Source organism: Arachis duranensis, chromosome 3 (genome assembly GCF_000817695.3).
Source record: "Arachis duranensis cultivar V14167 chromosome 3, aradu.V14167.gnm2.J7QH, whole genome shotgun sequence".
Lineage (NCBI taxonomy): Eukaryota > Viridiplantae > Streptophyta > Magnoliopsida > Fabales > Fabaceae > Arachis > Arachis duranensis.
In genome coordinates, this window is record NC_029774.3 from 121689894 (window position 1) to 121705159 (window position 15266).

The following is a 15266-nucleotide window of genomic DNA, read 5'->3' on the forward strand; positions in this document are numbered from 1 at the left end:
AGAAAAATTAGCCTTTGAGTTATTTCTCTCCCGAAAGATCGGCTTAGATCACCAAAATGACTTATTATTGACACAGATTTTTTCCCCAAAGCTGAAAAAGAAAAATGCTTCAGGTTAAGTCAATTTTCTGTCATTTGGCAGAAAATTATGTTACAATGATAGACATCTTGTACTTAACGCTACACTAGAATGGTGAATTTTTTTCATTTAATGCCATTTGTACATATATCATGCCGTGCCACATATTTAAATTTTCTTTTTTAATTACGTAATCTACAAATAAAATAAAATGAAAATGTTACAATTTGTCAAGGCTTTTCTTTCTGATTTCCAAACGCTACTTTTCCACAAGACAGAGGAGGCTCAGTAAAGTGCTCCCGGTTACGGGAGAGAGAACAGAGAAGCAGAAGCAGAGGCGATTCGCCCAACGCAGACGCTGAGCCCGCGAATTCTGAAAACCGCGACGCCAAAAAACTTCCGAAAGTTGAAGAGAGCCACTGCTGTGACTTCGACTGAGGTTTTTTTCTGCTTTTCCTTTCTCTTCACTGTTGCTCCTCTTTGCATCGAATGCTACGTTGCGGTTTCTCTCTCTCTCTCTCTGTTCCTATGTTTCTATGTATAGTTTAGAGTTGGAGCTGTGCTTCTTTCTGCAGCTGAAACCACCACTAACTAACTTCGATTGTTGCTATGATTTCACTTTAGTTTGTAATTAATGTCTGAATTCTAGGATTTTACTCAGTGAAGAAGAAGAAACAATGCTGGATAGATCAGATCTAAATCTACCTGTGAATTTTTTAAATTTGGTGTTGTTGAAGTAGTATGTTTGCCTTTGCGTGCTTAACTTGTGGATGATGTTTTGGTGAATTGAATCTGGAATATTGTCACGCTGTGTTTTGTTCCGTTTGATGCTTTATTTAGTTTGTTGAAATCCCGATCTCGTAATGTATGTTGTCTTTTGGGACTTAAAAGAGTGAAATTTTTTCGGTTTTGGTTGGTAGTTTTATTTTTTGAATCTGTACCAGATCCTTGGGCTGTACGGAAGGATATAGTGAAAATGGGGCGTCTGAAGCTGCAGGCTGGTATCAACGCGATAGAAGAGGAGGAACCTGAGGATTGTGATGCTACCTGTCCAAACAAGACAACTTTATCATGCATGATCAATTCTGAAATTGGCGCCGTGTTGGCAGTTATGCGGAGAAATGTAAGATGGGGGAGCAGTTATATGTCCGGCGATGATCAGATGGAGCACTCTCTCATTCAGTCTTTGAAGGCGTTAAGGAGACAAATCTTTTCATGGCACCATCAGTGGCACGCTATCAACCCGACCTTGTATCTCCAACCGTTTTTAGACGTGATTCGATCCGATGAGACAGGTGCACCAATTACTGGGGTTGCCTTGTCATCTGTTTACAAGATCTTAACATTGGATGTGATTGATCAAAATACAGTCAATGTTGAGGATGCTATGCACTTGGTGGTTGATGCTGTCACTAGCTGCAGATTTGAGGTTACTGATCCTTCATCAGAAGAAGTCGTCTTAATGAAGATACTGCAAGTTCTCCTAGCTTGTATGAAAAGTAAAGCATCTGTAATGCTGAGTAACCAACATGTTTGCACCATTGTGAATACTTGTTTTCGTATAGTTCATCAAGCGGGAACTAAGGGCGAGTTGTTGCAGCGGATAGCAAGGCACACAATGCATGAACTTGTGAGGTGTATTTTTTCTCATCTTCAAGATGTTGACAACACAGACCATGCATTGGTTAATGGAAGCTCTAATTTGAAACAGGAGGTATAAGATTCACTTTACCTTACTTGAAGGTTACATATTTTTACTCTACTGATTATTGTTCTAGCTACTAAGGAAATAAATAATAGAAAAAGGGAAATTTTATCTGTGTGTTGGGGAGCGGGGAGTCAAGAGAGAAATAACAATGAGTTCCTATTATGCAAGAGTTAATGTTATGCTATCAGTTAGTTTACTTTCCCAGTGTTTTCATAGCTCTAGGAACGTTTTACTTGTCTTCTCTGAATCATGGAAACTTCCAATCACCTGTCTTACCATGTCAAGTTCATACATGGTACTGGTGTTGTTGGATATACATGGATACTTATGGGTCTAGCATTATATTAAGATGATGCTACCTAAATACTAATTTGAACCTTATAAAATATCAAATTTGAAATTAAACCATTTGATTTGCCGTTATATATATATTGAACATTATTAAAAGAAAAAAATCGTTTATTTGATGTTTTGACTACTTTATTTTTTATTATTTTATATTTTTATATAGTATATCTGTACTTACCTATGCTTTATTTTATTTTATTTTGCCCAAAATTTTGTAACCCATACCCACATCAATATGTATCCATAATCGGCACTACTACTATACTTGTATGTGTGCTACATAGCTTGTCTTTTCTTTGGTTAGAATATTGCTAACAGATATTACAATATCAATGATGTTAAATCATAATAAATTGTGTAGCATTTTCCTTGAGTGTCATAAGCCATTAGTAAAATTTGACCTGCTGGTTATAATTAAATCATAGGTATTTTGTGCATCCTAAGATGAACGTCACAGATCTGCCTTTCCTTTGTCTTTCCATCCCACTAATAATAGTATATCTATATTCTGATTGTGTAGTTGGTATGGAAAAACTTGCATCTTTGAAAGTAGTTGGTAGTAATAATAATAATGATAATGAGATAGGATTAGTTATGGATAGATAGAGAAATAGATCCAAAGTACCGCATGTATTCAATGTGTACTGGATGAGCATACTTCAAGGATGAGAAAGAAGATACAAAAACAGAGGGTATTCATGATACCCTCAATTTTCCCTTACTACTTCTGTAACTAATGTTTCATCTTATTTCTCATATCTATATCCTACTGTGCTCCTTTCTGTTATAACTTAACTTCTTCCCTTCCTACACTCTATACAGAAGAGGCACAATTGTGACTGACCCATTTTCTTAAATAGTCACATTTTCAAATATTCAAAGGGAATCTGTTAATTGTTATACTGAAAAAGAACATTTTTGGGTTGTCAATTGATATTTATGACGTCTCATTTGTAGTTGTTCATTATTTGTTCAGACTGGGGGCCTTAATAATGAATATGCTTTTGGAAGTAGACAATTGGAGAATGGGAGCCTCGGCTCTGAATATGATAATCAGACATTGCCCACAAACTATGCTCCCAGCGCTGCAAGTGTTGCTACAGGAACTCGGATGGACGAAAACACAGCAATTGCTATTAGTGGCAAGGATGGTGTACCATATGACATGCATCTCATGACTGAACCATATGGTGTTCCTTGCATGGTGGAAATATTTCACTTTTTGTGTTCTTTGCTGAATGTTGTTGAACATATGGGAGTTGGTCCAAGATCAAACACTATTGCGTTTGATGAGGATGTGCCTCTCTTTGCCCTAACTTTAATTAATTCTGCTATAGAACTTGGAGGGCCTTCTATTCGCTGTCACCCAAGGTTGCTTGGCTTAATTCAGGATGAATTGTTTCGCAATTTGATGCAATTTGGCTTGTCAATGAGCCCCCTTATACTTTCAATGGTTTGTAGCGTTGTGCTTAATCTGTATAATCACCTTCGGACTGAACTCAAATTACAGCTAGAAGCATTCTTTTCTTGTGTAATTTTGAGGCTTGCTCAGGGCAGATATGGGGCTTCATACCAGCAGCAGGAGGTAGCCATGGAGGCCCTTGTTGACTTCTGCAGGCAAAAGACTTTTATGGTAGACATGTATGCTAACTTTGACTGTGACATTACTTGCAGTAATGTCTTTGAAGACCTTGCTAATTTGTTGTCAAAAAGTGCATTTCCTGTGAATTGTCCATTGTCTGCCATGCATATTCTTGCTTTGGATGGTCTTATTGCTGTTATACAGGGAATGGCTGAGAGAATTGACAATGGATCTGTAAGCTCAGAATATTCCCCGGTGAATCTTGAAGAGTATAATGCATTCTGGATGGTCAAATGTGAGAACTATGGTGACCCAAATCATTGGGTTCCTTTTGTCCGCCGAAGAAAGTACATAAAGAGAAGGTTGATGATTGGAGCTGACCACTTTAATCGTGATCCTAAAAAAGGTCTAGAATTTCTCCAAGGAACACATCTTTTGCCTGACAAACTTGATCCCCAAAGTGTTGCCTGCTTTTTCCGATACACTGCTGGGTTGGATAAGAATCTTGTTGGTGATTTTCTAGGAAATCATGATGAATTCTGTGTTCAGGTTCTTCATGAATTTGCAGGAACATTTGATTTTCAAGACATGAACTTAGACACTGCACTGCGTCTATTTTTGGAGACTTTCAGACTGCCGGGAGAATCACAGAAGATTCATAGGGTACTTGAAGCTTTCTCTGAGAGATATTATGAGCAGTCACCACATATCCTAGCTAACAAGGATGCCGCTCTTGTGTTATCATACTCAATGATAATGCTGAATACAGATCAGCACAATGTGCAAGTTAAAAAGAAGATGACTGAAGAGGATTTTATCAGGAATAACAGGCATATTAATGGTGGCAATGATCTACCTCGAGAATTCTTGTCAGAGATTTACCATTCAATTTGTAAGAATGAAATCCGCACTACCCCTGAGCAAGGCGTTGGGTTTCCCGAAATGACACCTAGTCGATGGATTGATCTAATGCACAAGTCCAAAAAAACTGCTCCATTTATTGTATCTGATACCAAGGCTTACCTTGATCATGATATGTTTGCCATAATGTCAGGTCCAACAATTGCTGCCATCTCTGTGGTATTTGATCATGCTGAGCATGAGGAAGTATACCAAACATGTACAGATGGATTCTTAGCTGTTGCTAAGATCTCAGCTTGCCACCATCTTGAAGATGTTCTAGATGATCTGGTAGTGTCCCTCTGCAAGTTCACTACACTTTTGAACCCTTCATCAGTTGAGGAACCCGTCCTTGCCTTTGGAGATGACATGAAAGCAAGAATGGCAACTGTGACTGTATTCACTATTGCAAATAGGTATGGTGATTACATACGCACAGGTTGGCGAAATATTCTTGATTGCATCTTAAGACTGCACAAGCTTGGTCTTCTTCCTGCCCGTGTTGCCAGTGATGCAGCTGACGAGTCTGAGCTCTCTAGTGAAACTGTGCATGGAAAGCCTGTCACTAATTCTTTATCCTCGGCTCACATGCCATCTATTGGCACTCCAAGGAGATCTTCAGGATTGATGGGGAGATTTAGTCAACTCTTATCTCTTGATACTGAAGAGCCAAGATCCCAACCTACTGAACAACAACTTGCTGCTCACCAGCGCACCCTCCAGACAATACAGAAGTGTCACATTGACAGCATCTTCACCGAGAGTAAATTTCTACAAGCTGAATCACTTTTGCAGCTTGCAAGAGCACTCATTTGGGCTGCAGGGCGACCTCAGAAGGGGAACAGCACACCCGAGGATGAAGATACAGCAGTCTTCTGCCTTGAGTTGCTGATTGCAATCACTTTGAACAACAGGGACAGGATAGGGATTCTTTGGCAGGGTGTGTATGAGCACATATCCAATATTGTTCAGTCAACTGTAATGCCCTGTGCCTTGGTAGAGAAGGCTGTTTTCGGACTCCTACGAATTTGCCAGCGGTTGCTTCCATATAAAGAAAACATTGCTGATGAACTTCTGAGGTCACTGCAACTTGTCTTGAAGCTTGATGCCCGAGTTGGTGATGCATACTGTGAACAGATTACTCAGGAAATTAGTCGCCTTGTGAAGGCAAATGCTACTCATATAAGATCTCAATTAGGATGGCGTACAATTACATTACTCCTTACCAACACATCTAGTCACATAGAAGCATCTGAGGCTGGATTTGATGCACTACTGTTCATAATGGCTGATGGTGCTCACTTGCTTCCTGCTAACTATGCTTTCTGTTTAGACACTGCAAGGCGGTTTGCTGAGTCTCGTGTTGGACAAGCAGAGCGATCTATACGGGCATTAGATGTCATGGCTGGGTCTGTCAATTGCTTGGCTCGGTGGACTAGTGAAGCTAAGGAAGCACAAGATGAGGAACAAGCAGCTAAGATGTTGCAGGAGTTTGGAGAGATGTGGTTGAGACTTGTACAGGGTCTAAGGAAGGTGTGTTTAGACCAGAGGGAGGACGTTAGAAATCATGCTTTATTATGTTTGCAGAATTGCTTGACAGGAGCCGATGGCATTTATGTTCCACATGGTCGTGTGTTGCAATGTTTTGATATTGTGATCTTCACCTTACTTGATGACCTGCTTGAGATTGCACAGGGACACTCTCAGAAGGAGTACCGCAACATGGAAGGCACCCTTATCCTTGCAATGAAATTTTTGTCCAAAGTTTTTCTTCAATTACTCCCAGACTTATCACAATTGTCAACTTTCTGCAAGCTATGGTTAGGTGTGCTTAGCAGAATGGAAAAATATATGAAGGTAAAGATTAGGGGGAAAAGAAGCGAGAAGCTTCAAGAGACAGTACCTGAACTGCTTAAAAACTCCTTGCTTGTCATGAAGATGAAAGGTATTCTGGTGCAGAGGAGTGCCCTGGGTGGGGATAGTCTTTGGGAACTAACGTGGCTGCATGTGAACAATATTTCACCGTCATTGCAGCTTGAGGTGTTTCCCGAGCAGGATTCCGACCATTTGCAGAAGAAACAGGGTGAAGCAGTTGGAGGTTTGGTGCCTGATGAAATGGGTTCTGTTCCTTCAAGTGAAACAGAAAGCCTTGAAGATGCTGGTGTTGCTGGTTAACTTTATCTACAATGTTGTGGCAACCTGAACAGTTTTTTGCAGTTCATAGTGGCACACATCCACATCGAATTTTGTTATGCTATTGATAGATGCACGAGTTTTACATAAGGTGAAATGAATGGCTTTCTCAGTTGAAGTCGCAGCAAGTAGATATGGTTAAATCTGATTTTTCATCTGTCAATTGGCATTTCCCCCCCTTTATCGTAGCCCATAGAACCTTATTGTTGCTGTAACTTAGTTGAAAAATATATTGTAGCTTGAGATAGATTTCTACCTTTACACCCGACCAAGGAGCTGCCTGAGGGATAGTTAGCCCCAAATCTCCAAAAATATTTTTTGTACAGAACTTTTGATTCTCTCTATATTGCACCATGCATTTCGGTTGGTATGATAAAAACTACTACTCAACTTGCTTGCCTTGATATCTCTATCTCTCCATGTATGATAAATCCTGACACATTAATGCAAGGCCTTCGGAATATCATGGTTTAGTTTGTGCCTTCGTCATACATTTACCTCTCTGTCTTGCTTAATGGCTTTTTACCCCGAGATCAAAATTAGTAGTAGACCTTATGAATGTTAAGATGTTAGAATGACATTCTCTGTCTTCCCTTTGAGAAGAACTTGTTCCTTGTAATCGGATGTAATCAACAGACGGTGAAAAGTGTCATTCATGGTTTCTCGTATATTGATCAACATCTAAATTTTGGTCAAGTTCATTATATTTTGTACTTGAAATAGTTTGGAATGGACGGGTTCTACCGATTACTTCCAACTTTATTCTGGGATCCCAATTTGCTCACGCGTCATTTTTCATTTTCAAGTGAAATTCAGAATTCATGATATTGCACCAAAAGTAAGTGAAATCTATTCTTTTTTTAGGATTGTCTGCTAAGTGTTAACTCTCACTGGCGAATTTTACAGCCTTTTAGCGGACGAGTATTACCTTAAAAACACTATTTTTATCAGATGAGGCGAAAGTTTCTTTAATAAAAAATTGGGGGATATATCTTATATTTTGGTATTTGTGGCCAATAGATACAGGTGAAAATTTAGAGTGAAGAAATGATATGAATATGTTGGCAACTATGTATGTACACAGGTGGAGCTGTTACTGGCCAAATCTTTAGTAAAATCTTCTAACTAAAGCAACTGTTCCCTAAATAGTAACTGTTTCATGAGGTCTGCACTTTCTAATCCTAATGTTCAATCTGCCTTCCTGTATGCTTCCTCCATCCATGATTTGGCAGCATTGCCTACGCCGTGCCTGTTGCAGTATATAGCCAAATCAAATTATCAGTTTCAAATCCATCTTTAAACTCAAACAAACACATTTTTAATTCTATTGATTCATGGTTTTGTTTGAGACTTGATCTTCGCCGTTGCACTTCTCTCCTTCCTCAGGTACAAATCTCTTATAGACTGTGACAGTTCCACTTGTGCCTACACTACTAACATGGTCTAGAAAGAATACTGCAGGGTTCTGGCATGGATCAGGGCTCATAGGTCTAGTATTGAATGTGAAAGGACCATCACCCCAACTCCTCCATGTCTTGAATGTCTGCAGCGGCATCCTCAAATCCGCAGCTGATAACATTGTTCTGTAGATTTGTATTGTGTAACCCCATGAGATGGATATGGACCATTTGCGGTTATGATCATAGCAGAGACTTTGCTGCACTATTCTAGCAGGGTCAAGCTGGTATGCTGCCATAAGCATTTTCAGTGCATCCATTCGAGTATGTTTGGGAATCACAGGCTTCAATTCATCAAGGTGATGAAGTGTTACAAGCGGTGCCATGGGATGAGCTGCTAGAAGACCATATGCATCTCCTCTTATATCAAGCTAAAAGAAGATGGCAGAGAAAATAAAGAAAAACAGTAAATTTCTTTCCAAGTAATTAGAAATGAGTCTCATTAGATAAATGGTTGAAACTTAATATACCTGGTGGAATCCAGCTTCCCTTGTAAGAGGCACTCCAACTTCATGAACACATGCCCAAACCCTCTGATCAGAACCATAGAAATAGAAATATCTTTGGAGACAACCATCCATCATTCTAGCAAGTTGAGCTGCTAATGCATAACTAATTGCAAATCCACCACCACCAAAAGCCATGTCATAAGAATGCATCACATCTTGCTCCACACTCTCAGAATTCCCACCAATGTAATACATCTCATTGTGATCATATTTCTTCAGAACAGTGACCAAGTTCTTGGTAAAGAACACAGTGTCATCATCTCCCATCACAAACCACCTCACATTTGGCAAACCAAGTTTGAAGCTATCGTAAACTATCCGAGCTATCCGAACCGCGGATGGCGAGTGCAAGGTCCTGAACTGTGTCCATCCCTGTGAGATTTGATATGGGATTGTTAGCCCTTCAGGGTCTGAGATAGCAGGCTTCTCGTCCAGCCAAGCGAAACCTCGAGTAGTGTTAGGATCCCACCAGAGCTTACTGTAATCGCTGCGAGTGCGCCACGTTGAAGCCGAGCCACCAATGCCAAATAGAATGTGTGAAATGTTTGTTGGTCCACCATCACTGACTGAAGCATTCTGTAAGACATGTATATGCTCTGGTAGTGGAAACCACCGGTATTGTTTGGAGAATGCTGAGTGTATGGCAAGCGAAATGGATGCAACAAGGCACACCACTATGCCAATCTTTATAAAGTTCACAACAATATCACCAAGTCTTTCAGGGATAACAAAGAATCTAGGCTTTTTAGAAGTGTCAAAATAAGGTTCCAAGCGAGCCTGACTCATCTTCTTATCCCTGATACATTCAAAATATGCAGGAAAGTAAGCATTTGTTAAAAGAAGGGTAATCACACTGAACTCCTTCTAAGATTAGATAATACTTTTACAAATATGTACTTACACTAACCTCTCTTAAAAGTTATATCAACTTATCAGAAGAGCTCAGTGTAATTTCTTCTGAAGGAAATGATGGGTGCTTTTAATGAATGAAAGTGATCATAAGAACCAATTTCATTACATTACTGCTAATGTGCTAAGGACGCTTTAAGTCTTGAGATGCTGTTCTATGATCTTTGCTTATCCAAAATATTCAAGCAATTTGTTGTAAGAATTTTAATTGATTGATGAATGCACCATGAAGGCCACAAAAGTTAAAGATGTAACCCCAGAATGAACCAGGGTTCCCAAAGAAGTATCCAGAAAGGACAGTTCTGAACCTGAAATACAAGTTGTAAGCCTAAAATTAGTTTAATATGGCAAAACCATTTTTAGTATTCGGATAACAGAAGACACAACATGAAAAATCATAGTTTCTTTTCCATTGCAATTTAGCTGTTTGATAGATTTGTTAGACAAATTAATACGAAAATAGGACATTCTCAAAATAGGATATTCTCACAAGTTTACTTAAGAAAAGGAAAATGGATCATGTAACCTGAAATATATAAATTTTCAATATTTTTTTTTTCCTGACCAGATTTACCTCTAAAAAATGATATGGATTTATATATCTCATGCCACAAAATCAAATCAAATAAAAAATGAATTGGACTCAAAGACAAAGTGAGAGAATCAGAACGTAAAAAATAAACTAAAAATAAGGCATGAAAGGAAAAAGGGGATTTCCCTATAAATAATTTATTTATGGTTTGGTCTTAGAATTTTTCTTGAAATCTTGGCCTAAAAAATTTATTAAAATATTAGTTAGGTATTTTTCATCAATTAAGGAAACTAACATTTTTTTAACAAGTAACAATAAATCAACAAAAATTCAAACAAAATTTGTTTTCAACTAATAAGAGTGAGAGGAGACAGAGAGATGAAGAGAGAAAATAACAAAAGTTGACTGCATATTAATCGGAAATCGATTTTTTTCCTTTTTTTTAAAAAAAAGAAAAGATCCTCAAAACGTTTTTAAAAATATATATCAAAATCAGAGAAGATCTACAAGAGTTAATGAAGGCTGCAGAATACTACTGCAAACACCATAAGTCCATAACCAAATGAAACGTGTTTCTTCAAACTGTGACAAAAATTTCAAACAGGATTTCCATTTGCACAGCAACTTGATCAAGCTTTATTGGATTATCACGTTACATAATCACGAAATTAGCTCAAACAGCACCGTAAAGCTCATCCAATTCTTTTTAAACAAAAAAAACTCGGTAAATTTAAGATTGTTATAAACTGAATAAATGATATTATCCCCTAACATTAAACACAAAGAATAGACCTTGGAAAGAGAGACATGTGAATTAATATCATATCCTACAATTAAAAGAGAGACAATCAACAAAATTCTTTGAAATAATCAGTGTTTCAGTGTCTCACATCGTACCTCGATTTAACCATCCAACTCTCTCTCTATTCTCTCTGTATATAGAAGAAGACAAGTTATGATCTTTCCAACTTCAACCTGTTATGGCTCTTAAACCCTGCAATGCAACAGAGGAACATGATCAAAGAAAAGCAAAAGTTCCACCCCAAGAATAAATGAAAACAAAGGCGAAAACTTTGACGTTAAAAGATGAAGATGATGATGACCCTGACCCAGATGAGGAATTAGCTAAGAACACGTTGAAGAATTATAATTATAATGAAAAAGAAACCGTGAAGTCTTCTTCTTCTTCTTCTTTTAATTTCTTTTGCTGTAGGATCCTCTCACTGGTCCTGTGGTCACCATTCAATGATTTTTGGTTTTTTCACATTTAATACATAAAAAAGAGGAGTTTGAGGGGGGTAAGGTCCATAGTGGCAGGAAAAAATGGCACCGCATAAACTATGTAGTATGTGGTGTGGAATATCACATTTCATGTGCAATGATTCCATTCCATGCATCATCATGCATTTAAAATTTTCCCATCATAGTTTTCACTGTTCATACCATATATCAGATTTCCTAAATTTTAAAAAACAATGAGATCTTTTTATTTGAAAAGGTTATTCTTTTTTTTTCCCCTTTTGTTTTTGAGTCTATTACTCTGCTTTATTTTTCGGAATATATCTCTTTTATGAGAAAAGTTAATGATTCTATTTCCACCACCGCTGAATAATATACATGGTACATATTCTATATCTAACAGATAAGGATAAAAAAAAAAGAAAAAAAAGAAGAAGAAGATAATTTATTTAGGATCATTGGTGATAAGCATGTCCAAATGTCATTTAGAATAAGGCCATTTAACCTATCTGTTTATCCATCAATATCATCCAAGAGTGACAAATACTGCATGTAAATTGCAAAAATGAAAATGCGTTGGTTGTAATTTTATTTTTTAAGTTTGAGAAAAATAGCGATCGTCCTTGCGATTATACCACCTATGCTATGTCATAATTCAAAGCTAACATACCTGTTGAAATAATTAAATTACTCCTATTTACTTATTAGCATCAAAATTAGGAGTTGAAAATGCATGTCGAATTCAATTAGCATTTTGAATTTTGAAACATGACACATGACACTTAATTGATGCACTGAGATTGGATTCGTGTTCAATTATTAATCTTTAATACTATTAATTAAAAACGTATCGATAGTTGTTTAGTGTACCATAAAATAAGGTGGGAAGGTCAACATAAGGTTGAAGGAGGTGGGACCAAAAGCCTACCTAGGGTGGTGAGAGTGAGACTCGGCGAAGATTTATTGGTCACTCACCATTGTGTCATTCCTACCTATCTTTACCAACATCTTTAGAAATATTTGGTGGAGAGACAAAGATAAAAAAATTAAGATTAAAAGACAAAAATTAAGAAACAGAAATATAAATAAATTATAGTATTTTATTTAGTATAAAATGAGAGACAGAAATTCAAACAAAAATAAAATTTTAATTTAATTTATACAAAAAATAAAATTAGAATTTAATTAATTGAAATGAAGATACTTTAGGTATAAATGTTATTAAAGTTTCTGTCTCTATCTCTAAAAATTTTAGTCTTCTGTGTCCTCACTTTTTGAAGGTACTGAAATTTTAGAGACAGAAACAAAAATTTTAGTACTAGTTTTTGAACCAACAAACATAATACGGAATCTCAATCTCTCAGTTTCTGTCTCAATGCATTAAAACAAACGTTACCTTAAAAAATGTTTGGGACAGATACAGAGATTGAGTGATTGAAATTAAGAGACAAAGATTAAAAAATAGATATTGAAATAAGTTTTAATATTATGTTTAGTATAAAAGTATATAGAACTGAGTTATATCTCAATAGCTTATTTGGTTTGAAATAAAAATAAAGATTGAAATATTTGAATTATAATAATACTCTTAAATTTAAAATACAACTCTAATCCAAATCTTATTTTATTTTTCAGTAATTTTTAGTCCCTTTCTCCTCTCTCCTTAAATTTTAACCAAGAAGGGAAGAAATTCTCTCGTCTTTCCCACCGCTGGCAGCACCGCTAACGATACCAAACAAGTAAGGCACGTTTGCAAGTCTCTAATGCTTCACAATTGCGCTGCCAGGTACTTCCTAAGAGTCGTGTTGTTGCTGTCATTTGCGCGTCTCTGGGTTGCGTCACCACCATCGCCACCATTCCTTGCCGCTCTGCGTGTCTCGAAGCCAACCTAGGTGGAACAGAATGATAAAGTAAGGATATGACATCAAACTATAGTAAGCAAGGTGAAACAAAACAACAACAAAAAATGAATGAAATCAGAAAAAAAAATTGGCTACAACTAACATAGGTCACAAAAGATACGACGACGACAAAGTGGTGGTTGACCTGGTGATAGCAACAGGGTAGAGGCTGCAGCTAGGTTCCTCGATCATTATCCTGCGTAGGAAAATATGAGGAGATGAGAACATAGGGACTACAAAGATGAACTTCGACAGCGACTCACCTACCTCGCGGTGGTTACGACAACGACAGCGAGATGGTTGTACTGGCACTGGCGATACAGAGGCTGCAGCTGGAAGTCTTTGAAGAAGGAACGAAAAGATGAACGAGTAATGGGCTGCGAAGAATGAAGTCTTAATTTAATTTACACAAAAGATAAAATTGGAATTAATTAATTGGAATGAGATATTTTAGATATAAAATGTTATTAAAGTTTTAATATCTCCATTTTTTTGGAAGTATTAAAATACTGAAATTTTACGAATAAAGACTGATATTTTAGTACTAATTTCTAGACTAATAAATATGATACTCGGTCTCAATTTTTCCGTCTTCATTCTAATACCTCAAAACAAACACTTGTTTGATATAAAAACTAATATTAGGGAGTTAACTTTGTTGAGATTATTTTGTTCAATTTAAATTTTAAATTTTAATTTTAATTTTTAATCTTTTTAGAAAATACATTTTTAGAATTAAAAAATAATTAAGTAAATATTGATTTTCTATAATTGTCTAAATTATATGACATCTTTTCACCCTAATAAAAACTGTATCAATTTTATCTTTATTCACATTGTTATCAGTTTTCAAAGTGAATTTGTTTTAAGGTATAAAAATATATATAATAAAATTTTAATTTTGATATATTGATAATATAAAATATTATATACCGTTGTCTAATTAATTTTTTTAGATGAATATGTATGTAGTTAATATAAAAAATAATTATGTTTATTGATATATATATTTAATTATTTAAAATTTTGTTAGGTAGACAATGACTTTTGTAAATAATGGATTTTAAAATTGGTTCAATAAAGTAAAAAAATATTTTACTCTTAAATTATCTCTTAAATTCTAACATTATGACCATCCGTACACCTAATGAATTGAATATTCACCCATTATTAATTGTATATGAGTAAATCGAATCAAAAGAAATAACTATCCAATTAAAAATAATGAACATAATCATCTGCATACCTATTGAATTGAATATCTAACATATTCATTATTCATATCATTTAATATTTTCATTGTTTATATATATTTTTTAATTATTTTATATTAATAATATATTAAAATTAAATTCAAATAATAATAACTAATTTAATCATTAATTTTAGTTTTATTAATATTAGGTTAAAGGCACAACGTACAAATGGGCTCCATTCACTTTTATAATACGCAGTACCAGGTGACACTTGGCGCCATCACGCGCATCTCTTTTATTTTCTTAAATATTTTGCTTTTGCCCACTTTCCTCGGCTCATTTGTTTGGTTATGAATAGATATGATATATAGAAATCTAATATGATTTATATTTATATATTAATATTGAATTCTTATAAATAAATAAAACGATTTTATTATATCCTATTATTTTTTATTTAGAATAGTTCGAATTGTATAATCATCAATTACTGACATTGGTAATCGGCCTAAAGCAATTTGATTATAATTCAATTCATGACGATCATAAACTGAAAGTTCATATTCTTCGGTCATTGATAAACAATTTGTTGGACAATATTCAATATAATTACCACAAAATATACAAATTCTGAAATCAATACTGTAATTAAGCAAATGTTTCTTTCGAATATCTGTTTTCAGTTTTCAATCAACAACGGGTAAATCTATAGGA

General features: G+C 35.7%; 2 protein-coding genes across 2 annotated transcripts; one reads left to right on the forward strand and one right to left on the reverse strand.

The window, feature by feature from the left end:
• Positions 1 to 302: 302 nt before the first annotated feature.
• Positions 303 to 7282, forward strand: LOC107480860 (ARF guanine-nucleotide exchange factor GNOM-like). Its single transcript, XM_016101055.3, has 3 exons — positions 303 to 517; positions 1023 to 1792; positions 3111 to 7282. The coding sequence occupies exons 2-3, from the start codon at positions 1055 to 1057 to the stop codon at positions 6789 to 6791; spliced, it is 4419 nt and encodes a 1472-aa protein (XP_015956541.1). The 5' UTR covers positions 303 to 517; positions 1023 to 1054; the 3' UTR covers positions 6792 to 7282.
• Positions 7283 to 7772: 490 nt separating this feature from the next.
• LOC107480859 (uncharacterized) lies at positions 7773 to 11360 on the reverse strand. The gene is made up of 3 exons (XM_016101052.3): positions 11114 to 11360; positions 8737 to 9571; positions 7773 to 8637 (listed from the first exon to the last, which is right to left on the reverse strand). The coding sequence occupies exons 1-3, from the start codon at positions 11125 to 11127 to the stop codon at positions 8134 to 8136; spliced, it is 1353 nt and encodes a 450-aa protein (XP_015956538.1). The 5' UTR covers positions 11128 to 11360; the 3' UTR covers positions 7773 to 8133.
• Positions 11361 to 15266: the final 3906 nt, after the last annotated feature.